The 27,764-nt window shown below is 40.1% G+C and overlaps 1 protein-coding gene across 1 annotated transcript; it reads right to left on the bottom strand.

Moving 5' to 3' along the window:
- Positions 1 to 856: 856 nt before the first annotated feature.
- Positions 857 to 27,380, bottom strand: LOC109479483. The gene is made up of 3 exons (XM_019781448.1): positions 27,226 to 27,380; positions 10,261 to 10,422; positions 857 to 1,436 (listed from the first exon to the last, which is right to left on the bottom strand). The coding sequence occupies exons 1-3, from the start codon at positions 27,262 to 27,264 to the stop codon at positions 1,107 to 1,109; spliced, it is 531 nt and encodes a 176-aa protein (XP_019637007.1). The 5' UTR covers positions 27,265 to 27,380; the 3' UTR covers positions 857 to 1,106.
- Positions 27,381 to 27,764: the final 384 nt, after the last annotated feature.

The following is a 27,764-nucleotide window of genomic DNA, read 5'->3' as shown; positions in this document are numbered from 1 at the left end:
CAAATACGTGGTAAAATGGTTACAGTATAGACTGTCATTGCTGAGTCTCTGCCATACTCCTTTGCAGGCTAAATAAATAGTAGAAATTGGCCTAAAAATGGGGTTCAATTTATCAGAGGAGTTGCAAATGGATCCTCTCTGAAGATCTGGCCGACCAACTCCTATGGCCACTTTAATTCCCTTTTTAGGCCAATTTCTACTATTTATTCAGCCTGCAATGGAGTCTGGTGGAGACTAGCCATTGCCCCAGAGAATCAGTGCTTGGAGACCAGCTCTATTTCCCTGTTGTGTGACGCCGGCTTTACCAAGGAGACACGGATTTAACCTGCTTGCCATTGCAAAAGGACTTGTCCATTGAACAATGCGCCAGGTTGCAATTGCAAAGCCCATTATGTAACATTTAAGTAGATTTTCTACCATGTAAGTAGATTTTGACATTGTACTAAGTTTAATCTACTGTAAAGCATTGCATAACAATATTCAGGGAGGGAAATTGCAACATCATTTTGCGCCATAGAAACGTTTCCAAAACTGTAATATTCCAAACCAAAACGTGGCCACACATGGCCTTATCATGCTTAATATGTGTTTCTTAGTTATAAGCCCAGTGGGTCTTTTTATAGTACCTTTTTTTTAAATAAGCTGACACAGTGCAGCTTGTTTTGCACAGTTTACAAGCAAATCATATTTTTCACAAAAATGTTCCGTACTCGAGAATTTTTTTCCCATTTCGGGACAAAAATGTTACATAATGGGCCTTTTATCAAGAAATTGACGAGTAGCAAAGATGACGTAAGTTTCTGCAGCAGGAAAAAGGTCACTTCAGTGGGTTTCTTTTCTTTAAGAATATTTTAAAGAGAATTTATCTTATTTTACAAGTATCCTTCCACACATCACGAGAAGCTCTATGTTCGACGCCATAAAACTTCCGTCGAAACAGTTCTGTCCGCCATGACAGTTCGTGGTTCCTGTTTGCAGATTCCAGTGATCCCATTGGTGCACGCGTTTCGCTGTCATCAGGTCAAAGTTCAAGATGATCCAATCAGCTGCTTGAACACTGTCTGCTGTGTGTGTGTGCACAGCCGGTTCAAATCTTACAACGGTTTTTATTTGCCCACGGCAAGCACGATCGCAACGATGATACCGATAATGAAGGCCACTAGGAGGACAATCCCGACATACCTCGCGATCATGTCCAGGCTGCACTCATTGCCGCCATATTTTTCCTGCTCCTGGAATATCTGTTGGTGCGTGTACGTGTTGATCTGAGTGAACACTCTGTCGTTGCACTCGTCTTCAAAGTCGATCGTGTCGTCGAACACAGGGTCTCTGACGGACAGGGTTTCTATGGCAACGTTTCCCATGCCGATTGACGCAGATATCGTCCTGTATCCAGGCAACATGCCGCTGGCAACGGACGACGGTCTTGATGTGGACTGAAGAAATAAACATGAAAAGGGAAATATGGAGTTAGAAGTCTTAAATGAATTCTGTATCTGAATAGCCGGTATAACCGCCCTTCGGCGTAACACACCAGCTTCACAGTCACGCAGCGCGGCGGCAGCTGCCTACACTACACAAAACGACTTTAATTTGTACACCTAACCTTTCAACATCTAACTCTAGACATTGTTTAAAGCTATCTAATGACAATGCCCCTACTGTACTTGGTGACAGCGAGTTCCACTCTGCGATGGTTCTAGAAAAGAATGAGTTTTTGAACACCTAAATTCTTTGTTGATAACTCAGGTACTTGAAGGCATGGCTATTTCTTGTTTTTCTGAGCTTGTACATTCGTAAAAAGATATATCTTGCGAGCTGACAAGTATATTACTTCAGGGTTAAACATTTCATATTCTTATTAAATGAAAATTAAACTCCAACTCAAGAATTTTTTCCTTGCGTTGAAGAACAGTTTAATTTTCATTATGTATTTTACCAACTCTGATGAACTTTCATGCTAACATATATTCTATTTGCATGGAGTTCTAAAAATAAAAACATATTTGCCGAGTGTTTATAAAGCCATAGGACATTCACGAGGCTTGCCATATGCACCACTCCCAAACGATGTCAACACATTGACTACAAATTGCTCATTAACGGTATGAGACGTGCTTGACTGTTGAAGAGGTCTCTTGAGTACCGTGATTTTCTTGAGCAAGTGAACCTAATAAGGATCATCCCGGCTGTCGCTAAGGTTTAAAAGGTCTTTGGTGATTGGCCAATGCCGTGATGCAATTAGATGTTGTTGATATTCAGTCACGTTTTTTTTTGGTGTTTGTGCTAGTTAACACTTGTCCTGCTGGTATTTTTTGCACAATATTTTTCAATAATTTCATGTCTTAATTAGGTCATAGATCCTCGACTTTTTTGGCCTGCGGTGGCGTAGTTACTTTCGCATTCGTTGCGTTTCGCTGCAGTGTGATGCACAAGAAATACCCCCCCCCAAATCGTACCTATACAGAGTTCTATATACTAGATGATACTGTATGTGCAGAACAACAAATGTTGGGCTCCACAGGACAAGGGTCTGTTGAAAGTGTATATTAACTTTTTCTTGCTTTACACTAGTTGGAAATGCAGGACCTATATATTACAAATGTGCACAATTGTGAATGGAAATATATGTAATCTCCAAGTAGATCGCTTAGGTGAAATCATTGTCATAAGTTGTCATCATTGTCATCATTTTCTGATTTGATTTGATTTATTGAGATTGTAACAATACAACACGTGGAACAAAGACAGCTGTTGCTGGTGTTGTGTCCCGCACATAGAACAAATAGAGGACAGACAGTACTCATTTTCACTTGATTTAAGTGAGGAAAGTCGTGTAAGCACAAGATCAGTGGCATGTCAGGACTCGAACCCGGGACCTCTTAGTTCCGAGTCGAGCACTCTGCCATTACGCCACAGAATATATGCCTTAGAAAAGCCTGGCAGTCAAAATAGGTTACAATCTTGAATATTAAAATAGACTCTTTTCACATAGCCAAGTATTTTATTCAGCCGACGTGTCGGTGACCGTCTGTCACCTTCCTCAGGGCAAATTTCTTCCCAAATGTTACAATGATTATCGTACATATGCCTTTGAAGGCTAGACATTCAGGCAGAAAAGCTCACGATGCAAGCTGTATCAAGCAGCTGAATAAATTCTCTGAGGACATATCAGATAACATATACATCTACTATCTTTCATGAGTGACTGGAAATTAAGCCGGAAGATCAGTGTAACCTGTATATAGATATCTGAATTGATACTAGTATGTAAATGAGTAAAATCAAGTAACTCCTTTTAGATCTTTCTTATATGTGGCCTCTTTTCTACCGTTCTACTGTTTTTGGTTTGATGTTTAAATCTTGCTAGATTGGCACATACTGTAGAATTGCAGTAGAAACCACTTAATTGCGAAACAGATGCCTTATTGCAAAAGCATGTCCATGATCATCATAAAAACCGGATAGTAGGAAAAATGTCAACAAAAGGTCAAGTTTTAAACTGTGTTCCAGATTTTAAATACCTAGGGTCCTGGATGAACAGTACAAGCCGGGATATTGATGTAAGAATAGCTCTGGCATGGGGAGCAATGAACAAACTGTCTGAAATATGGAAATCAAATCTGACCCAACCTCTCAAAGTCGGCTTCTTCAGAGCAGCTGTGGAGAGCATACTGCTGTACGGAGCAGAGTGTTGGACCCTGACCAAATCCCTAGAGAAACAACTAAACGGGACCTACACTAAAATGCTTAGAATTGTCAAAAATGTACACTGGTACCAAAAGATACCAAATAGTGTACTATACGAAGACCTACCCACAGTGAGCGAAACAATAAGGAAACGAAGGTTGAAGTTCATCGGACACTGCTATAGAAGTGAGGATGAAATCATAAACCAGTTAATACTGTGGGAGCCCTCACATGGGAAAAGAATTCGTGGTCGCCCAGCAAGAAACTACATAAATCAATTAATGGACGACACCCAGCTCAACAGGAAAAACCTGATGGTAGTAATGAAGGATAGGAAGAGATGGAGAGCTATCATTGGCACCGAGGGAAGCTCGACCCAGTGAGTGTGGGTGAGGAAAAATATCAAGATACAATACAGAATATCTGGAATATCCTCATAGAAACAATGGCGTTTGGGATTTCACAATAACCCTTTACAATTGGCAGGTCTTTGCAACATAATGTTTAGCAATCAACTGTTTTTTACTGCGATTATATGCCAATCTAACAAGATTCAAACATCAAACCAAAAATGTTAGAACAGTAAAACATAGACCACACATAAGAAAGATCTAAAGATCCATAAGAAAGGAGTAACTTGATTTTACTCATTTACACACTAGTATTCAGATATCCATATACGGGTTACACTGATCTTCGCACTAATTTTTAGTCACTCATGAAAGATAGTAGATGCCTATGATTAGTATGATATGATATGATATGATATGATATGATATATAAAAGATGCAAAATAAATCACCAAAAGCAACAGAACTTCTGAATGAGCCGACAACTTCAGACATTAGACTACCAAAGAGAACGAAGTCGTCTGTTTTGAGCCACAGAGAAGAACGATTTCTTTTGAAATGTACTTCGATAGAGATAAAAACAACTTGAAGATAGGCCCAGTGGATATAACAGTCTTTCTTCCTTAGTATCCGTCGTTGCTACCAGCATTTTTGTAAGATCCGAAAATTTACGGTAAAAGATCTACTCTCTATTTTTAGGCCACTTGGTGGAAATTCCAAACCTAATATGAAATCATAGGTTTCTGCTTGTCACAAAAATCAATAAAAATGACCCAAGCGTATCATATTTTGAGAACCCCATGATATAACCGAGTTCAACTCTTTCAGCTCTTTATATTGTTGACCCAAATCATATTTTTACTGTGATTTTCCTTACATGTTTTTCAGGTAGAATAATATTCCTATTGATTTTATGAAAGCTGTATAGTGTATAGTAAATTGTGTACATCAATACATCTAGGACATACAATCAAAAAGTGATATTAGTCCTGAAAAGCTCACGCAGCACGACCTAACTTTTCGTAAACACCGTAGTCTGACTTGTTCAAAGCGGTATGTGCCTGGACAAAACCGGCTAATTATGTTAGAGTGTTCCGTGGCACATCTGTTGTTCTCGACGGCATAAAAATAGAAAATCAGCGACATGTTTGTTAGCCTGTGTTGATGTTTCTCTTTGGCTGTATCTGTCTGTATCAGTATAGCCGGTATAACCGCCCTTCGGCGCAACACACCAACTTCTGTATCTGTATAGCCGGTATAACCGCCCTTCGGCGCAACACACCAACTTCTGTATCTGTATAGCCGGTATAACCGCCCTTCGGCGCAACACACCAACTTCTGTATCTGTATGGCCGGTATAACCGCCCTTCGGCGTAACACACCAACTTCTGTATCTGTATAGCCGGTATAACCGCCCTTCGGTGTAACTGTTAAACACACCAGCTTCTGTATCAGTATAGCCGGTATAACCGCCCTTGGCCTTCGGCTTAACATACCAGCTTCTGTATCTGTATAGCCGGTATAATAGTGGGTGCTACCTGAAACGTCTGACCGTTTCCAAAATCATACCCAGTTTTTTGGCGTATCTTACTACCTGGATGTCAAACTTTCCCCGGCGTATAACCTTGTTTACGCCAAGTTTCAATGACCCGTTTTTACCCCACCCCCTGCCCACCCCTCTAGCTGCATCTTACGGGCATTCTTTGAAGAATAATGACTCCAAATCAACGGATAATAAGATCGTGTTCTAGCGAAATGCTTAGATGCAATTCCTACGTAAAAGCTGACCTACATTTCTGACTGTCTGACGTAAATGCACTGATTGTGTCTTTTATGTAGAACACTACTCAACCCCATGGCAATTTGAGAAAAAGGTTGAAAGTTAAACAATTAGATGTTAAGACGGCCTGTGGAGAAGACATTTACTCCCACGCTCTTCAAGAAAATCCAGTTCTGCTGCACTGAAATTGTTTTGTACATGTCCAATTTCTTGACAGAATTTTAAAATGTACCTGAATTTTACGTTCTACGCTATTAGTCGATCTGTATTAGCGTTTGCTAATGTTGCAAGAACGGTTTGAAACATATACCAAATGTAAACACAAAATGATTCAGCGTCGTATCAGTATTCATGATAATAATTATAAAGATTTCAATCTATTTCTCCTCATTGAAAACTGGAAATATTCTAAATAAGGCAATCTTTATTATATTGACACATACTGCTTCACACTAGCACAATTCAATCAGTATTTCATACTTTGGGTATTTAAAACCGCAGAAACAAGCCCCAAGATGAGTCCTTAATTTTCTGGGTGGTACCCTAAAAATTAGTCACGGGCCCTTCCAGTAAACATTTTCCGTCAGAAATTTGGATATTTTTGCTCCATGAGGGTCAATATACATTGTGATAGTGTGGTTTCAACTCAGTATGTAGATAAGTGCCTGGAATATTGACTTTAGGTTTCCAAGCCCTAAAACTCTGCATTGGATGCTAGTATCTTCAATGACCTGTTGGTGATTCGTTCTGATATGATTTCCTAGATCTCAAAACAACTTTCTGCGTGTCACGACATATTGTTCACTGAATGATATAGCAAAAGCTTTGATAAAATCAATGTGCATTGACACGATCCGTCAGGAAATGCCTTTGATGTAACGTTATGTCGTGCTCAAAGCCGCTATTTTTCTTAACTGTTGCACTGAAAGGCACACGTACACATCACTTAAAACCTACGCACCTATCTACCCATACATAGTTCCTGTTTTGGCTGGCGTAAATAAATACTAGTAAGGCCTAGGAATGTTTTGTTTCCTGTTTCCCCAACAGACCCTAGAAAAAGATACCGACCCTGGAATTTTTTTTTGGGTGGACCTCTGTAAGGGACATAAATAATTGCTGATCAACCTTTTCTAGCTCCATGATCTGACACCTGAGTGATAAAATGTAGTACGATTGTTTTTCCAACGTTGACATAGAAAAAACAAGTGTCCTCATGCAAGTTTTACTCTGTTAAGCCGTATTGTATAAGTTGGACCCCTATATAGATATCACTGAATTCTAAATGAAAAAAGGGGGAAAAAAGATAAGCCCTACCTACCGACCCTAATTTTCAGGACTGAAACAGGAATAAAAAACATTTTCCTATGCCTAAATAAAGAAAGCTTGAAAAATATGCCTTAAACACGTAAAAAATAAGCCGAAGCATAAACATCTGCTTGGAGAAAATAGTTCATTTGACCAAACACTTAACATTACGTGAAACCAGGGCATTCTAAACGTGACCAATTAGAGCTAAATTATTTTCGTGTCATCGGTATGACAGTATATAATAATTACCTTCGTTAATGAGGTTATGTTTTCATTGCCGTTTTTGGTCGGGTTGTGCGGTGGTTTTCTTTATGGACAGCGTACATGTACGAGTAACTCAAGAAACCTTATGATATTTGGTATGTGGGTAGGTCTCGGCATAAAAAGAGAAAAAGAATTGTATGGGGTCGTTTTTTCTTAGACCATGTTGATTTGATTATATAGATGACATCCTCTGCAAACGCCAAAACTGACGTCAGTGTGCGAAAAAAAATTGGCAAAAAAAGTTTCCTTCATTATGAAACGTTGAACAAATGATTAAACACACAGAGTATGGTATAGCGAATAATAATAGACTTTTCATTGTCATTTCTTCACATTTTCTTTCCTGCATTGATTTCGACATTCTATGACAGTATAGTAATATCGTTTTGCAATACTTTCTTTGCGACATACGACATATATTCGCACATTTTGTACAACTTTTTTTGCAAACGGATGAAAATTCATGCGTGCGCGGATGTCTTATAATCAAATCAACATGGCCTTATATAGACTCAAAGTTTGATGCAAAGGTCTGAGCAAGGAGGTTCTCTCTTTAAATCTCAATGGAAACCTCCTTGGTCCCAGGAAGTTACTTTCTTTGAAGTGTCTTTGTAAAAGACTTAAGACATGTTGAGGTCTGCAGGGAGTTTTCTTGTGACGTCTTCTGATGTTCTTTTATTGTGCCGACTGAAGAAACGTTTTACACGATATCAAAAGTACGGTTTTGGTCTTTGACTTATCAATATCAAAGACATGTATGGATATGCATAGCGCACGTAGCTATTCCCTAGGTCAAGGATTCGGTACTCAACATTTTCCCTGCTGCCGCACCGAGCCACACTCTCTAACTTTCAGGGGCTGATTGGGTCCCTCTCCTTTCTCTATCTATCTATTGCCGGCCTGTCCAGCCGGGACCAAGCAAGTACAGATTTCTCTCCATAGATCCTTGTCTAACATAGCATTTTCTAAACAATCAAAGTCAATCCCAGTGTCTTTAACCAAAGAGTCTGTGAAGGTCCGAACTTCTGGAATGCACTCTGCCCCTCGGTTTCCACAAGAGGACGGTCGAGACTACCTCTTGCTTGGCTCTGCAACAATGTCCCGCAAACTTAACCCGTCGATGGGTGAGCTTAGCTCTCTCCTAGAGTTTGTGGCCATACACCTCTAACTCGATAGAACCATTCCCATTCCCTGAACTACGAATAGGAGCTTAAAAGGTTTCACTATGAAAATCAGCCCAGTAGAAGCGCACTGTCCTTTGTTTGTTTGTTTGTTTGTTTGTTTGTTTGTTTAGGAATTCCAGAGCTTTTTGTAGGTGTGTCTTGTGGCATTCTGAGGATATGTCCAAGCATAGACCACCTGAGTTTCTCGACTTTTGCGAGACGGAGATTAGCTTCACAGTGACGACAATGCCTAAGGGTCTATCGTCCCCTATAATGACCAACGCATGTTCTATGATTGCCACTTCATGGCGTATAATTGAAAACCATTACGAAAGCTTTGCCATTTTTAGCCTTAACAAAGTGTTTTTCTCTTAGGTATCTTTTCTTCTTTTTTTTTAAAGAAAACTTACATCCTGTACTTACGGTTCGATACATTCATCGTTTTTTTTCTTCTAATGTGTAATTGCAACTCTACTGCACATAGCTATAGGTTGGTCATAATTAGGAATAGCTTACTTGCAAGTTGTGGCCGTATTAACATATTCATATATATAATGACGTACGCATGTTCTCTGAATACCACTCCAGGACGTATAATTGAAAACCATTACGAAAGCTTTGCCATTTTTAGCCTTATATAAAGAACATAATTTTAATCACCTTTTTTGTCAAGGACGTTTTATATTGTGCTCACGAGAGCTTTCAGGTGTTTTTTTCTCTTAGGTATCTTTTCTTCTTTTTTTCTTAAAGAAAACTTACATCCTGTACTTACGGTTCGATACATTCATCGTTTTTTTTCTTCTAATGTCTAATTGCAACTCTACTGCACATAGCTATAGGTTGGTCATAATTAGGAATAGCTTACTTGCAAGTTGTGGCCGTATTAACATATTCATATATATATAATGACGTACGCATGTTCTCTGAATACCACTCCAGGGCGTATAATTGAAAACCATTACGAAAGCTTTGCCATTTTTAGCCTTAATAAAGAACACATTTTTAATCACCTTTTTTGTCAAGGACGTTTTATCTTGTGCTCACGAGAGATTTCAGGTGTTTTTCTCTTAGGTATCTTTTCTTCTTTTTTTTTTAAAGAAAACTTACATCCTGTACTTACGGTTCGATACATTCATCGTTTTTTTTCTAATGTCTAATTGCAACTCTACTGCACATAGCTATAGGTTGGTCATAATTAGGAATAGCCTACTTGCAAGTTGTGGCCGTATTAACTTTGTATTCTTAATATAATGACAAAAACGTGTTCATGCCCAAGAAAACACATTTCAATGCCACATGTGCCAACATTTGGTGCCCCTAAAGAAGAAATTGGGTGTTCCGGCCCAATTGATAACTAGTGTTATCACACGGGTTGTATTTCGTTATCCAATGGGCTTCCAAATGTTCCGTAGAATAATTCGAGTACCGGATTCTGACGTTTGATTACAATTTCTTCTTTTTTTTACGTTTGAATTCATGTTGTTACAATTTCTTCTTCTTCTTTTTTTTAAAGAAGACGAAATTGTAATCATGAATTCAAACGTCAGAATTCGGTACTCGAATTATTCTACGGAACATTTGGAAGCCCATTGGATAACGAAATACAACCCGTGTGATTACACTAGTTATCAATTGGGCTGGAACACCCGTATCTAACCTTATCGCGGCCCAGGTATAACGTACTAGTAATAGTTGTTCTTACCGGTCTGCCATCGTCGAATCTGTCGGTGACAGGAGACAGTCTGCTCCGCTCGTCTGTGGTGACTGTTCCCGGCAACACGAAAACTTCCTCCTCCGCTGTCGGCGGCGTGCTCAACTCCCCGTTCGCATTGATGTCTTTGTTCAGCTTTTCACCCATCTGAGTCTAAGAAAAAATACAGGATAATTATGTTTACCGAAGGAAAACATATTGTTTTTACTCAGTTTCTTCCTCCTCTTCTGTTCCAAACACTAACCTTTGACCTGGCCAATGGCATGATTTGTTGACGTCTGTCCCCATGGTGACTGGTGTTGGGTTACATAATGTTGCAATTTCATGGTCTGCTCTGCTCCTGTCACCATATACTAGTACTACATGTATGTGAATGTCTTGAAGCAACAATTAACTGGCCAGACCATGTCCGAAAGTAAACATTATGCATTTGCTTTGCAAATGTTACTTCTCTAGTTGATAGTTATCCTACCTACCTGGTCAGATAACTACTAGTTATACTAACCACCCGATAAAATACAAAGAATATGGAGTTAGTAGTATTGAACTAGATTCGTAAAAAGATGTAGAATGAGATCTGAAAAGTAGATTCCTTCAGGCTTCCAATAGTTTTTATTCTATTCGAATGGAGTATGAAAAATAAAAATACTTTTTCCACGTGTAGGTTGTTTTTCTAGGGAAAACCAAACGCCGTTGTATTTCGAAGGGTAGCGACGTAGAATACAGGAGAAACATGACATCTGCGTTCCAATTGTTTAGTCTCCACAGGTTAGCGTTCGGCCCGCAATAGGTGATTTTTTGTAGCGACTACAAACCGAGTGTTCGGTGATTTTTTTAAGTGGCATAAACGGTGATAAAGTCAAGAAAGCACCAAGTCAGTTACCAAACTAACCACGTAGCTAACAACAAACAATAATAAGAAACAAACAAAAAACAAAGAGATAGTTAAGTCAGTCAGAACGACCTGGTTGTCACCCAGCCACTCAAAGAACCCAGAAAAAACATCGTGTAAAGAAATGGTTGCTGAAGAGGTTGCTCCAGACAGAATTGATTGGTCGAGTGATTACTACATGTGGTGATAGGTTCATGCTTGTACAATAAGTTACAATCACAGAATCGTAGACACAGAATAACATCAAACGTCGGGTTCTGCGTTCTGCGTTCTGTTAAATTCAGTGCCCCTGGTTGTTTGGTATTTAGGCCACACTGATTTAATTTTATGGATAACCACCGCGTGCGCATTGATTTTCACCTGTTCTCAAACAACGAAAAATCACCAGGCTCTGGTCCTGGTGCCATCGCCCGTAGTCCATGGTAGCTAGCCAGAGACAGTAGGGAGCCGGCGGTAACTACGGAGGATGGCATCCAGGCTGCCGAAGCTGCACGGAACTCAAGAACTCAGTACAGTCATCATCATCATCATCATCGGTCGACCGTATTGGTCGGGGTTATACCGCCCCTTACGAGGTGGCATACCCTTTCGTTAGCTTAATACAAGACGGGGTTCGCCACGCCTCCGTCTGGGTGATGATGTAATCACCATGTGGCTGATACGGAACAGAGGTTCGCCAGGCCTCCATTCGGGTGATTTCAAGTGAAGTGAATCACCAACTCCATACAGTAGTGTTTGTACCATCGCACACATCAGTACAGTGCCGACTCATAAATGCCGCAAAAGGCCAGCATGTGCCAGCTTGTCGTCAAAACTCGCTACCTACTACCGCAAATTCACAATACCAGCTTGTATTCCTGTGGTTTAGCAGCAGTTTTGTAGCTGGAATCTTTTTTATTCACCCGCGCGCACTACATGTAGTTTAGGAATGTCATCCATAAAATTAAGGTAGTATGGCCTTAGTGTTTCCAGGCATGCAGCCGACTGCGTAGAAATCGTTTTCTCTGTCAGACTTTCACCGAAAGACAAACGGCAGGTCTGGAAGGTTGTCCCGCTGAGGGTAACACACCGTCGAGTCCGAAATGAGTTCGTGGGAGGAATCCTGCGGCTAGAACATCAAGCTCTGCGTGCGGAATGCATTAAGAAAGACGGACTACGTCTAACACACTCGTCATGTCGATTTAGGAATCTTGTATACCATTGCCAAGATCCTACATCCCACCTGCTCTCCTTTATCCCCACTATTATATAATAACTGAAAATAGAGTAGAGGTTGAATTTATATGATGGTACTTTTATTTTGTATCTGTTAATTAATGTGTCTGCTCATCAAGTTTTCTTGTGACCTAGTACCTATAGCCCGGTGTGGAAAAATGTGGAAAAGGGTCATTCATTCAATTATTGTAAACGTTAGGGTATAAAAGATTTTCTTTCCAAATATGATGCAAAATATGCATTTTCACGTGAAATGAAACCAATAAAAACAACAGAGTTTCGGTTTATGCAACCTCTGTAATTTGTGTAATCTTAGGGTAAAAATTTAATTTTTGGGCCAGAAATGATTTTAAAAATGCATTTTCACGTCAGGTTAAACCAATCAGAACAACATAGTTTTTTATGCAATCTCTGATTTTTTTTTGGTGAACCTTAGGCTAAAAAGGTTATTTGGGGGCCACAAATGATGAAAAAATGTTTTTTTTTTTTCGTGGAATTAAACCCATCAGCTACAGTACAGATACAAAAACGGCGGATATTTTTCTATTGAAACATATATTGACAAAACATGGTGACGGCACACTGAAGTTACACTTATATTCATGTCGCCACCAACACATAAGACAAGACATAATACATAGCTATAGGACAAGCAAAGCACGAATTTAGACATATACATTAAATACAATGATCATAATTAATCGATGAACAAGTAAACAAACAAATACAAAGACTGACAGGACTGGCATACCAAGATACTACAAAACCAGTTCGGATTGTAGCAAAAATATTTGTACATGGAGCAATATTTGAATGTTATGAGTTGTTTAAAGAAAAAAAAAGAACTTCCTAAAACTAAGTGTACTAGAATATCATTTGACAGATTATCAAAGTTGGTGACAAAGCCTATCAGTTTTCTTAACGGCGGATATTGTAAAGAGACCTCAGCGGAGGTATAATAATCACTTCAATTATAAAGAAAATCCTACCACTGATATTTTCACAATAACGTACCGCGTGAAGCATAGCAAAACGCCCACATGAAACATCAATGGACAAAAGGGCTCATCACTTTCACAAGCGGAAACCCAGACGTTATATAAGCTTCGAGTCCAAAATTTAATTCTGACAAAAACATAATAATGGGTAAATTTAGAAGTGGGTAAATTCGTCTTTCACTGCCTAAAAAGAAGAAGTCAAACCCAGTAAAAACTAGCACCATGCATGTTGTAGAATATAGTATAATGCTAGACGTAGATATAGTCTCACATACCATTGTATTTTCTTTCTTATGTTGTTTGTAACTGCAATTAGCCCTTGGGCAAGTATTTGCAATAAACTTTCTTTATAATAATATTCTTACGCTTTTGCAGCCTTGCTATTATTTAATTTGATTTTGCAGCAAAAGAACAAAGCAAGGTGAACTTATGTAAATTTATGACTTGCTAAATCATCATATGGATTGTAGGTATTGCAAACATCATTGTAAACATGAAGTAAAAATTTACTTTAGTACAATGGATGCTGGAATCATTTAAGGTTAAATAAAGAAGAGGTTTTACATATGTTTTACGCTCCAATATATTCTTAGACGGATTAATTCGTTTATCCGTATAACACTTTGTGTACTTACTTAATCATACATCTTCCCATGATTTTAAAATTCCATAGGAAATATGTTAAGCTCGATCCACATATTCCCGAGTTATGCTGTTGACATACATACAGACCCACACCACAGGCACTCTACCATGGACAAACCGAAAATATAACCTTCTAGCGAAGGTAATGACCACACTTTTATATATATGTATATACTCTATAATCGCGTAGAATGCTATATAAGACCTGCGAAATTTTCAACGCTTTGTACATATGTAGACATACCCTCCAAGCTCACTGACTGAACGTACATAATTTTATATGGGCATATGTTAACAATGTAAGGATTTTTAGTACTATCGGGTAATAGGATATCGTTTTGTAATGTTTTAATGTAGAATTGTATCGTAGATTTCACGTTTCAAGTTTTACGCTTTTAAGTTTTAAGCGAACTGTAAATTGTCTGCAATTCTGTGACCGGGATCTTGAATCGTGAAGAATGATGACCATATGCGATAAATTGTCGCTAAAGTAGCAACGTTTATGTCATGACCATTTTAACCAATGTCATACCTCCTGTTTTCGATATTGTTAAAATCACAAAATACCTGGAATAAGTTGCTAAATATTTGACCACCTCAGTGGAAAATGCTATCTATAATCGCGTAGAATGCTAAGACCTGCAATGTGAAGAATGATGACCATATCCGATAAATTGTCGCTAAAGTAGCAACGTTTATGTAGTATTCCTTTTAACACAATAACCTTCCTCCTGTTTTCATGATTGTTAAAAATGGCAACATACCTGGAATAAGCTGGTTAAATGTTTCACCACTTCAGTGGAATATAATACCAGAAAACAACTGAAAAATGTCAACATTTAGGAGCCTGGCACAAAATGCAACAAACCATGTCGTCAGCGCCATCGCCAATACAGACTATATGTACCTGAGACACGATCTCGGAAAACTCGTCGAGAAATTCCACCCGTTGATTGTAGTATGAGGGCAGATAGTCCGCATGGCTGGATGACTGTCCGATATAGGGTCCTATAAGAGTCAAAACCTTCATGCTTGAAGATAGAAACGCAATACCATTCGGTTTGGTGGCGAGCGCACAGGTATATCAGCGAGACATCTGTCACGACTGTCCGCTACCGGTGGACTGTACCAACTAGTAGACAAGCAAGGGGTGTGCCGTGGGCGTAGTGCGTAAACGCAGTCAGCTGCTGTACTGAAGTGTCCTGTTTGAAGTTTGTCCTCGGGCGACGGCCAGGAATCTCATAAGAGATGAAAGCAGCTCCGAGTGAATCAAAGGGAAGAATATTCATACGCAGAAGGGCGTCGTAATTGCGTCTGGTGGTTGCTACCAGGACTGATTCTATTGCCCTGTGCAGCAAGTTGGCAGTGCGGATTTTTCATAACCTGGTATCATGTCTACCGCGGTTGGGCGGGTTTTCTTCGGGGCTGCAGGAGCTCTTCCCCGCCCGCCTGAGCTAGGTTCCCCCGGCAGAAGTTTGATTAGGCCCACCCCCGCGTGCCAAACTCTATAAGCTTAACACTCCTACCGGACGGCCTGTTGTACTGGGCGGGGGAAACTATTAGAGTCCCGGAGATAGCCTGCCCTAACTACTATGCCCCAACCACGATAGACTAGATACCAGGTTAATTTTTCACGGTTTTCGTTAGATGCTTAGTCAACGGTGCAGCAGCATTTTGCCTGTTGCAGACAATATCTTCTCCGGCACATCATTTGTAAACTGTAGACGGAATGTCATTCTTACGTAGGCGAATACGACCGAGACGTTCTGCCGAAGTGATATGCACAATATTACGGGTTTTGCACAGGCGCAGTGCATTCTTGCCTGCCCTACTCTCAAAACGCAAAATAGAAACATTAAAATGTAAGTATTAGTATTTGACGAGCAGCTACTCTATCATTGGTCGAACCGTTAATTGCTATGCTCTCATTGGTTGAACGGCTAATTGCAATGAACAATCAGGATCGGTTGGCAAGGTCGTCAGTCCGGACCGCTGTAGTTCCTATGGTCCTCTTAGAGCATTAAACTGGAGGAGATAAATTGAGCTCAATTGAGGTACATTCTTCACGCCGGCCAGGTCAATGACATTCTGAGACTACACACGTACACACACTAGCTGCGCGCTGGCTTTGGTTTTTACATCACACAATCAGCACAATCAGCACCAGGGACATGTCCACACAATCAGCACAAGAGATGACACTATTCAATCAACACAAGAGACGACAGCACATAATCAGCACCAAGGATAGGTCCACACATTTAGTACCAGTGACAGGTCCACACAATCAGCACCAGGACAGGTCCACACAATCAGCCTCGAGGACAGGTCCACAAATCAGCACCGGGGACAGGTCCACACAATCAGCACCAGGGACAGGTCCACACAATCAGCACCAGGGACAGGTCCACCCAATCAGCACCTGGGACAGGTCCACCCAATCAGCACCTGGACAGGTCCACACAATCAGCACCGGGGACAGGTCCACACATTCAGTACCAGTGACAGGTCCACACAATCAGCACCGGGGACAGGACCACACAATCAGCACTAGGAAGAGGTCCACACAATCAGCAAAAGGAACAGGTCCACACAATCAGCACTAGGAGGAGGTCCACATAATCAGCACAAGAGACAGGTCCACACTATCAGCAGCAGGGATATGTCCACACAATCAGCACAGCAGACGGCACCACACAATCAGCACCACGCGCAGGTATTTTCTTTACGACAACGTCGTATTTTGTGCGCCCCAAATGCGATATGACTACACATACTGGCCCAATGCTCCTCTTTTTATGACTTGCCAAGTAGCACAGTTCTATCATAGTAAAACGATTGTACATAAATCCAGTCCCTTGAAACACTATGAGAAGGAATACTAGAATACTTGTTCATCGGCCGAAATAGGACACCGTTTCGTATTAAAGAAAATAGTCCTTGCGTTGATTTGATTATTTGTCCTCATTTTGTATCGATTTCCTGTGTTAAATAGGAGAACCGCATCAAATTGCCTAAATACATTCCACGAAAGGTCAGCAACGGGAAATTAAATCCAAGAAGCAGGCTGTGAGCCAGTGAAAAGTTTGCCCGGAGTCCTTAGGCAGACGTAGACAGAGAAATTCACAATAATGGATCAAACAAGAAAGTTGAGTTCCGCGACCTTATACCTTCGCCAAATGATGGCTTCATGACTGACGACTTGCAAATGTTTCTCATTGATTATGGAATTAAGATCCTCATTTGCATGAATTATATCAGTTGACCATATTCTTTTCCCAATGGCATTCTTATCATTTTGAGGTCTTATCATGACCTACCCACCTACCAATATCTAGACAAATGCTCTAAGACTTCTGGAGTGTTGGCAAACACACACACACACACACACACACACACACACACACACACACACACACACTGGGTGGGAGCTAGACAGACAGACACAAGGGCGCTATCGGAAACATCACCTTTTCTGGCGAAGGTAATTTAAAAAAACATGCATACACATACATATTCATTCTCAGTTCAGAATTGAAGCATTAACATAGTTCAGCTTCCAGCGTTTTCTATCGTACATCATTTCTACAAGTTCTTTTCCATGCAAGCTTTGACCCCACGTACGTTTCTGCTGACTTGCGTGAGCTGCAATACCAGCCATGTGTATCCAGTGATCTCCCGGAGCCACTGTTTCTTTCAGACGATAGAGCTAATGTATCCTTGGGCCTACACTCTGTATTCCTGAGCGATTTGTTTCTCCTGACTTGGCACGCCTTTGGGAACCTTGTACCATCCGACTCAATCCTTCAGAAGGCAGTTAAACCGGGGTATTAGTGTTAAGAATTACATTTTTCCTCTCACTCCCGCTCTATATGGACATAGCTAAGAGCAAGGTTACCAATTACTGTGTGGGTGAGCTATGGGTGGACGTGGTAGATATACGGCATATGAACGGAAGCTCCAGTGCTGTTATGCTGAGGTCACATTTCCAAACCGGGGCCCGGCCGGGCAGTCTTATGGAAAGAAGAGCACGATATAAAAGACAACAAAACACAGAATTTTTTTAATAGTAATCATGGGCACTCTTTCTGTATATTCTTGACATGAATTGTGAGTTTTTCGTTTATATAAACAGTCCGGCCGGGCCCCGGTTTGGAAATGTGTCCTAGGCATTACAGTTTACACTAGGTAACTCAACCCATTCGTATGCAAAATGTTTGACATCAAACATTTACTTGGACTCGAAATTGGTACAAAAGAAAGCACGAACTTAACATGTGGTAGAGGCAAGCTAAGCACTCCGTTATGACGATATCAGTCTTAGGAAAGGCTAAAAATATTAGGCAAGCCTTTCTGTAGACTGATTTCTTGAAATTGTCTTATGAACATTATAGTAGAAGTACCGCTGAACTCCATTTAATTAAATTCAGTTAAAAAGATCCATAAAGGCACACGACATTGTACATAATACTGTCACCAAGAAATTCTCAAAAAATATTAATGGTTTGGTGAGATATACAGATGGACGTGGCAGAATCTCAAGTGTAGTTGTAGTTGCTTCAAATGCAACACAACATCCGTAGCTTTAGACTGGATCCTGTTGGATTCAATAGGGCTGTATGTGGACTCTCGGTCAAAGTGGCAACAACAGATGTACGTACATAAAGATAAAAGGTTCTGGACAAAGTCAGCCAACCAAAGTACATTGAAATGATCAGTTATTCTATGAATAGCGTCCGGTTCAAGTGGAAATTAAAGCTAAAGACTGGCTAAAACAGCAACAGACAAAAAGCGACGTGACAGTCTTGGTCTTTGATCCTAACTTCAATGCAAGGATAAACATTTGTATGCAAAGTGTTTGACATGAAACCGTTGTTGCTTTGAACTCGAAATTGCTACAAACGAATGCACAAATGTAAACATGTGGTAGAAGCAACCTAAACAGTCAGTCTTGGCGATATCAGTCTTTGGAAAGGATAAACAAATTTAGGCTAGCGTTTCTAGGATGGCTAAAACAACAACAGAAAAAACGTGACGTGACAGTTTGGTTATTTGAACATAACTTCAATGCAAGGATAAACCATTCGTATGCAAAGTGTTGTTGCTTTGAACTCGAAATTGCTACAAAAGAATGCACAAACTTAACCTGTGGTAGAAGCAACCTAAACAGTCAGTCTTGACGATATCAGTCTTTGGACCGGCTAAACAAAATTAGGGTAGTGTTTCTATACACTGATATTTATTGAAGATTGTATCAAATGAACATTGCAGTAGAAGTACAACTGAACTCCATTCAATTCAGTTGAAAAATATCCACAATGGCACACAACATTCCACATAATACTGTCACCATGAAATTCTCAAAAAATATTAATGGTTTTGGTGAGATATATAGATGGACGTGACAGAATCCCAAGCTGTAGTCGCACTTGCTTCAAATGCAACACAACATCCGTAGCTTTGTTCTGGTTCCTTTTAGATTTGAGAAGGCTGTCATGTATACTCAGTCAAAGTACCAACAACAAATGTACGTTCTGAGAGATAACAAAAACCTACCGACAAAGTAATCCAACCATGGTGCATTAAAATGATCAGTTATTCTATGAATAGCGTCCGGTTCAAGTGAATGAAAACTAGAGGATGGCTAAAACAGCAACAGAAAAAACGCGACGTGACAGTTTGGTTGTTTGAACATAACTTCAATGCAAGGATAAACCATTCGTATGCAAAGTGTTGTTGCTTTGAACTCGAAGTTGCTACAAAAGAATGCACAAACTTAACATGTGGTAGAAGCAACCTAAACAGTCAGTCTTGGCGATATCAGTCTTTGAAAAGGTTGAACAAAATTAGGCTAGCGTTTCTATACACTGATTTATTGAAGATTCGAGATGTATCTGATTAACATTGCAGTAGAAGTACAACTAAACTGCATTCAACTCAGTTGAAAAAAGATCCACAATGGCACGCGCCATTCCACATAATACTGTCACCAAGAAATTCTCAAAAAAATATTAATGGTTTTGGAGAGATATATAGATGGACGTGGCAGATTTTCAACTGTAGTCGCACTTGCTTCAAATGCAACACAATATCCGTAGCTTTGTTCTGGATGATTTTAGATTTGAGAGGGCTGTACGTGTTCCCTCGATCAAAGTGACAGCAACAAATGTATATAGTATACGGAAAGATAACAAAAGGTTCTCGACAAATTCAGTCAACCATGGCGCATGGAAATGGCTAGTTGTTCTATGAACAGCATGCGGTTCAAGTGGCTAAAGGATGCCTAAAACAACAACAAGAAAACAAAAAAAAAACGCGACATGACAGTCGGGTGGTTTGATCCAACTTCAATGCAACACATTCGTATGCAAAATGCTTGACATCAAATTTTAATTTGGACTCAAAATTGCTACAGAAGAAAGCACAAACTTAACATGTGGCCAGTCTGGACGATATCAGTCTTTGCAAAGGCTAAACAAAATCAGGCTAGTGTTTCTATACACTGATTTATTGAAGATTCAAGATGTATCAAATGAACATTGCAGTAGAGGTACCACTGAACTCCATTCAGTTCAATTAAATTGAAAAGATAATGGCACAAAACATTCCACATAATACTGTCCCCAAGAAATTCGTAAAAATATTAATGGTTTTGAAGAGATGTATAGATGGACGTGGCAGATTTTCAACTGTAGTCGCACTTGCTTCAAATGCAACACAACATCCGTAGCTTTGTTCTGGCTCCTTTTAGATTTGAGAAGGCTGTCATGTATACTCAGTCAAAGTGCCAACAACAAATGTGCGTTATGCAAGATAACAAAAACCTACCGACAAAGTCAGTCAACCATGGCGCATTGAAATGATCAGTTATTCTATATAGCGTCCGGTCCAAGTTGAAATGAAAGCTAGAGGATGTCTAAACCAACAACAGAAACAACTCGACAGTCTGGGGGTTTGAATGTCAGGATCATTCATTCGTATGCAAAATGCTTCACATCAAACTGTTGTTTCTTTGGACTCGTAAGGCCACAGCAAGTAATTTTTATGGTTGACATCAACGCGTGCATTAATTTTCGCCTGATTAAAATTTAGTTTGTTTCTGACGGTGGTCAACGTGCCAAAAATGGACAAAATGTTGGAAAGGCCTATCAGTTAGAGACCGTCTGTAATCCAGCAAACTTGAGGCATAATTGCTTGCAATTGATGGCAAGTCTTGACAAAGCAATCTAAGGTGCTTAATCGCGTATGAATAATCTTTTCAACAATGTTAATTGAGATGTATACAAATCTACAAGGGCAGGTTATACTGTTAAATACACGAATAAAGACCTACTGGTGGTGATATTAGAATTGTTATAATGCTTAAATTCCTAGCAATTAGCATTATAATGTAGCGTTCCAGTATGCAATACTCATGTTTTGCATACTGCATGTCCTCTTGTGCATTTAGCTCATCTGGGCAAGAACATGCAATAAAGATTCATGTCATTATGTTTTGTCGCCTCAATTCTAGTTTAACAAGGTTTATTATCCAAACGTTGAAAATGTAGAAATCTTGTTTTTTTGGGCCCTATCGCATTAGATTTGGATTCTGTGGAGGATATTATCCATAGAATTTACTTGCTGTGGCCTCATAGCTACAATGTAAAAAAAACCAATAATAATGCATAAACAGATTGATAAAATGGCGAACTATACGGTTAACTCTAAAGACTTTCATCCTTTAAAATATCTTAATCAAGCCGTTGCTACTTTTGACTCGTAATAGCTGCAAAAGAATGCACATATTTGGTAGGAAAGAAACAATAATAACGTATTAACATTGAAAGAAATTGTAAACGATACTGTTAACTCTAAAAATAGCCCTCCTTTTTCATAAACATCTTAATCATATTCCTGACAGGTATTGTAGTATGTCCCTGGGTACTGGGATCACAGAATATAAAATTTCATGGGCGCATCTCATCGGTTTAAGCCCTGTGGGTTGGCAGAAGCGTGGATGATAAATAGACAGACGGCTGGATAGCTCATCAAAACGGCAGAGGACAGGGATTTCATCTCAATCAAGCCGTAAAGACTGCAAAGTGCCCGAGTACCTGTATATGTATAGTCTCCTGTGCAGGCCTCTGGGCGGGTGAGAGTTTTGATACTGCGCTTTGTAGAATCTTTACTGCGTATTTTTGCCGGCCATCCTACATCCATTCGTGGCGTCTGTGTGGTGTAGTGGATAGAGCGTCCGACTGTCAAGCAAGCAGACCCAGGTTCAATCCCCAGGGTTGGACCCAGACATGTCCGGACATGCACCCAGATGTTGTGCCCTTGGGAAAGGCACTTAACACACATTTCTCTCCTCGGTTAGAGGGTTCCTGGGCCCTACTAGGGTCTGGGTTGGCGTTAGGAAGAGCATCCAGCCGTAAAAATCTTGCGGCAAAAAAGACTTGTACTTGGTGCAAGCAGGTCTAACTCCCGGTTGGGGAAAAATGACGTTAAATTCGGTTTTAAAAAAAATCCTACAACCAGCCGCCCAGAGAAGGTTTGTACCTACTACAATACAAGAAATTTAACAACTTTGGAAATTGGCTACTTCTATTCTAGACAATGAATCATCTATTAGGAATATCCACTTCTCTTATGACAAGACGGAGCGAACAAAATATCTGGCAGGTACAAAGCTTCTCTGGGAGGCTGGTTGTAGGATGGCCGGCAAAAATACGCGGTAAAAATTCTACAAAACGCAGTATCAAAACTCCCACCCACCCGTAGGCCTGCACAGGAGACTATATATATGTATAAATGTAACCATGCCTCGCAGGTAGACAGTCCATATTCGTTTGAGACGGATAGACTTCCAAGAAATACAATAATGTTTTCATTAAAACTATACATCTGGATACAACGTAAGATTTTCAAATATTGTATCCAGTTGTATAGTTATAATTAAATTTTATGACACTCCGTATAATTCAATTCAACTTACCAAAAAAATACAATAATGAGATGATTTCACCGTTTTTTTAGTATGGCGATGGGTTTCTATTATGTTTAACAAAATTTAGGTTTAAATAATGTAGTTAATGTTTTAAGTAAATGTTACTTAAGGGTACGTTATGAAGATAGGCTGATCTCAACATCTTAAGGCTAAACGGTACTGAGATTTCAGACCATCAATTATCATTTCTAGTGGTGTTAATGATGGACATATTTTATATGACAGGATGACAGGTCTTGTATCCTGACTAGATCTGTATAAGACTGGCTAGTTTATAACGGCCAGCCATTCAAAGTCCCGGAAAATTAAATAAAATGGCCAGTGGAAAATGGTCTTCTTTCCTAGAACGACATCACTATGGAACAAGCTACCATGTGATTGTTTCCCATATGGGTATAACCTTAAACTTTTCAAGTGAAAGGCCAACAAACATCTGTCCGCACTGCCTAGTATTGTAACCCAAAACATTTGAGTGGCTCTTATGAGCCTTGTTTTGTGGTGTATATGAAATTTAAAAAAATGTGTCCCAGAAGAGACCCAGAAATATGTATATTTGCGATTCCTATTGAAAGTACAAATGTACATATGTAAAATGTAATGTTCTTTTTGCCCAGTAGTTGTTTTTCCTGTTACAGTCTAAGAATCATTGCCTTTAGCACTTTAGCTTTAGTATGCTTTTTATTTAGGCTCTTAGTGCCTCAAAATTAACATTTTTTGGCCTATTGCCCGAGCATTGTCCCGCAAATAAATTTCCATTGTCCGAAAATTAAGGATGAACGGTCCCAACCTGTATGTATGACAACAACTTGAAGTCAACTTTATTTTGCTTATGTTCTGACTCACAGGCCCACTATAATTGCAGAGTACACAAGAAATTTGGGGGGCTTTTCCGGAGCCAAAAGCCAGGACGCGTGCTTGATCAACGAAGGAAAGCTTGACATATTTTTCTATTGTCCCAAAATACCCCCAAGTTACTGCCCAGTTGTCCCGGCCTAAATTTTAGAGGTCAGTGGCCATCGGGACACCGTTAATTTCGAGACTGTCTGTCCCTTCCCTCTCAAAACGACCGAGAGAACGTATTGAAGCTAAGAAGGCTGATATCTCGGCGAAATGCTCTAAAATAAGAGGCATGTATCTTCCTGATAGATAGAGAGAGAGCACGATAAGCGTATTAGGATGGTGATGAACCTATTTCACATTTCCTCCACTCTGATTGCTAGATATAGATCTCAATCCAGCTACACTCAAGTTTCTTTGAAAACCTGTAATTGATGCACTTACCGGGCAGCGGATGTCTTCCCAATCAACATTTATGTCGCTCTATCGCTACACAGAAGATCTAAAATGGCCTCTTATATCAAATTAAGACACTTTGCAAAGAAGGTTATTTTGGGGAAGCGTTTCTAAAGATCTCTGCTGTTTTGAAGCTTAAATCAAGAAGGCTTTTTATGAAATTTTGTATGAAGTAGGATCTTGATCTGTCAAAGATATGGTTATAAAAGAGGGAAATTATGACCTAGATTAGAATGTATTCTATAGTAGTCCATACTAAGACTTTAACGTTATTCTTTTATACTTCTATCCTATTATATATATGTACTTTTAGTGTGATATACATGTAACAATATACTCCTATGTATGCATATAGCCCCATGGGCATGAACATGAAAATAAAGATTCAATTATATTCTCCCCCCTCTGGCGGCTTTTATGGTACTGCAGCGGGAATTTTAATTCCGCAAGCAACAACGCTATACTACTAGTAAGTAACTACCACGTTAGACAGACACGCCTGCCACGGTATGAAACGTAATATTTTTTATATGATGAATAGGAAACAGAACGGATTCCTGTTTTGCAGAATATTAACTTGCTAATAGATGGACGTGCCTTGCCCCCCAGGCGGCTATCCATTGTACTGCAGCGGAAGTTTTAATGGTTAAGTTACATAAGCAACCCCATTATTATAACCGCCATGTTAGACACTCCTGCCACGACATGATACGGAAGATATTTTTATATGTTTGATAGGAACCAAAACGGATTCTTGTTTTGCAGGATATTAACGTGGTATACCCCCCAGGCGGATTTTCATTGTACTGCAGTGGAAGTTTTAATAGTTAAGTTACATAAGCAACCCCGCCATGTTAGACACTTCTGCCACGACATGATACAGAAGATATTTTCATATGATGAATAGGAAACAGGACGGATTCTTGTTTTGCAGGATATTAACTTGGTATGCCCCCCAGGCGACTATCCATTGTACTGCAGCGGAGGTTTTAATGGTTAAGTTACATAAAAACCCCCGGTATTATAACCGCCATGTTAGACACTTCTGCCACGACATGATACGGAATATATTTTATACGTTTGATAGGAAACAGAACGGGTTCTTGTTTTACAGGATATTAACGTGGCATGCCCCCCCCAGGCGGCTTTTCATTGTACTGCAGCGGAAGTTTTAATGGTTTAGTTACATAAGCAACCCCATTATTATAACCGCCATGTTAGACACTCCTGCCACGACATGATACGGAAGATATTTTTATATGATGAATAGGAAACAACGGATTCTTGTTTTGCAGGATATTAACGAGGCATGCCCCCCCCCAGGCGCCTTTTCATCGTACTGCAGCGGAAGTTTTAATAGTTTAATTCCGTAAGAAACCCCGTTATTGTAACCGCCATGTTAGACACTCCTGCCACGACATGATACGGAAGATATTTTCATATGATGAATAGGAAATAGCACGGATTCTTGTTTTGCAGGATATTAACGTGGTATGCCCCCTACCCCATGCGGATTTTCATTGTACTGCAGCGGACATTTTAATGGTTTAGTTACATAAGCAACCCCGTTATATAACCGCCATGTTAGACACTACATGATACGGAAGATATTTTCATATGATGAATAGGAAATAGCACGGATTCTTGTTTTGCAGGATATTAACGTGGTGTGCCACCCAGGCGGCTTTTCATTGTACTGCAGCGGAAGTTTTAATGGTTTAGTTACATAAGCAACCTCGGTATTATAACCGCCATGTAAGACACTACTGCCACGACATGATACAGAAGATATTTTCATATGATGAATAGGAAACAGAAGGGATTCTTGTTTTGCAGGATATTAGTTTGCTAATAGATATATGTGCCATGCTGTGTTGAGTGGTTCTTCGTGCAGGGTTACGCCTGGCATGGAGGCGGTGTGTTATGAAGAAGATGTTGTGTCAAGCTGTTGTGAAGCGATACTTTTTTTTGGCCAAGTGAAATGTAGTGTTGTTTAGCGTAGTGCGGAATATATTGTATATTGTAGTATAGTGTAGTGCAGTGTAGTGTAGTGCAGTGCAGTGCAGTGTAATGTAGTGTAGTGTAGTGCAGTGTAGTGCAGTGCAGTGCAGTGTAGTCTAGTGCAGTGTAGTGTAGTGTAGTCGCATGCTGGTGTGTTTTTGGGTCCCTTTGCAATGAGTGTCACTTGGAACATACGGTAATATTTGTGTGTACATGTTTTTAACAGGTACGCTTTTGGCCCAGTGAAGTGTTGTTTTCTGTAGCGAAGTGTAGTGTATCGTAGTGTAGTGTAGTGTAGTGTAGTGCAATGTAGTGTAGTGTAGTCCTTTTGCTAGCCAGTGCAATGTATAGTTGTACATGTGTCGCTTTGGGACGAATATTCGGTTATGTTGTGAAGGCAAGCGATACGTTTTTGACACAGTGACGTGTAGTGTATTTCGACGTAGTGTAGTGCTGGCTTGATGTGTCGTGTCATGTATAGTAGTGCAGTGTAGTGTAGTGGTCAATATTGTGTAGTGAGCGTTGTGGCGCACACCTATATAGTTGTGTTGGCCCACTCTAGAATACTGAAGTAAGTGTCACGTATCATGAATTTTTTGGTGTTGATGTGCTCTGCTGTCAATGTTGCATCATTGAATATTCTATGTCTGAGCCAGACGCCATATGAGAGCTATACAGACACACATACACCATTCAACACCTCATAAAATAGTAATACACTATCACGCCAGTATGGCTAGCGAAGCGGAACCTAATCATTGAACTTATTGTATCTTCATAGGCCTCATGATCACCATATAATTATACCACCAACACAATGTAATTCGCAAGGCCAGCGGTTATTACAGAACATCCCATTCAATAAGCCACTTGGCCCAGAATCGCTGGACAGAAATAGAATATAGCGAGATAGGATTATTTACCGTCACGACGCCACGTACATGCACATAGGTGAAGCCCATCACCCTCAGACACCTAGGCGGCGAACGGCAACTTTCCTCGGTGTGGGGTGCTCCTTCCGCCGCTGGATGTGGATGTATCTTCGATGGGTGACCTTAGTACGAGGGGATAGACGGCATGGCGGGGTAGGAGGAGTGCTAGCGGGCGGGATGCGAGTATCAGTCGGGGAGAAGATGAGATGGCGGCCGGCTGACGGTCGTTCGCATTGCGGTAGGAAACGTCAGCTCGAGTGACGCATGACTGTTGCCAGTCTGGTAACCCGGGACAACACGGTGATAAAAATGCCAGCCCGCGTGCGCATGACTGTTGGTGGCAAGCCGAGGAAAGTTCATGCCTCCTTTGAAGGCGTTTCGGGATCGGTTGTTTTTTGTTTTTGTTTGTATCTTTGTTTTTGAGAGGGGTGCTTATTTTACGAAAACTATACATTTTCCTAGCCTTCTTTGCAGGCGTTCCAGGATCGGTCGTCTTAAAGTTTAATTTCTTCATATTTTTTATTTTTTAT

Source organism: Branchiostoma belcheri, unplaced genomic scaffold, assembly GCF_001625305.1.
Source record: "Branchiostoma belcheri isolate BF01 breed outbred unplaced genomic scaffold, Haploidv18h27 scaffold49, whole genome shotgun sequence".
NCBI lineage: Eukaryota > Metazoa > Chordata > Leptocardii > Amphioxiformes > Branchiostomatidae > Branchiostoma > Branchiostoma belcheri.
This window is presented reverse-complemented; position numbering and strand designations above follow the sequence as displayed.

Coding starts and splice junctions, on each gene's coding strand:
- LOC109479483 (XM_019781448.1), bottom strand. CDS start 27,264: ATGGGCTTCACCTATGTGCATGTACGTGGCGTCGTGACG. Junction 10,423..27,225: donor ATGTACGTGGCGTCGTGACG/GTAAATAATCCT, acceptor ATTTTTTCTTAG/ACTCAGATGGGTGAAAAGCT. Junction 1,437..10,260: donor GATTCGACGATGGCAGACCG/GTAAGAACAACT, acceptor TTATTTCTTCAG/TCCACATCAAGACCGTCGTC.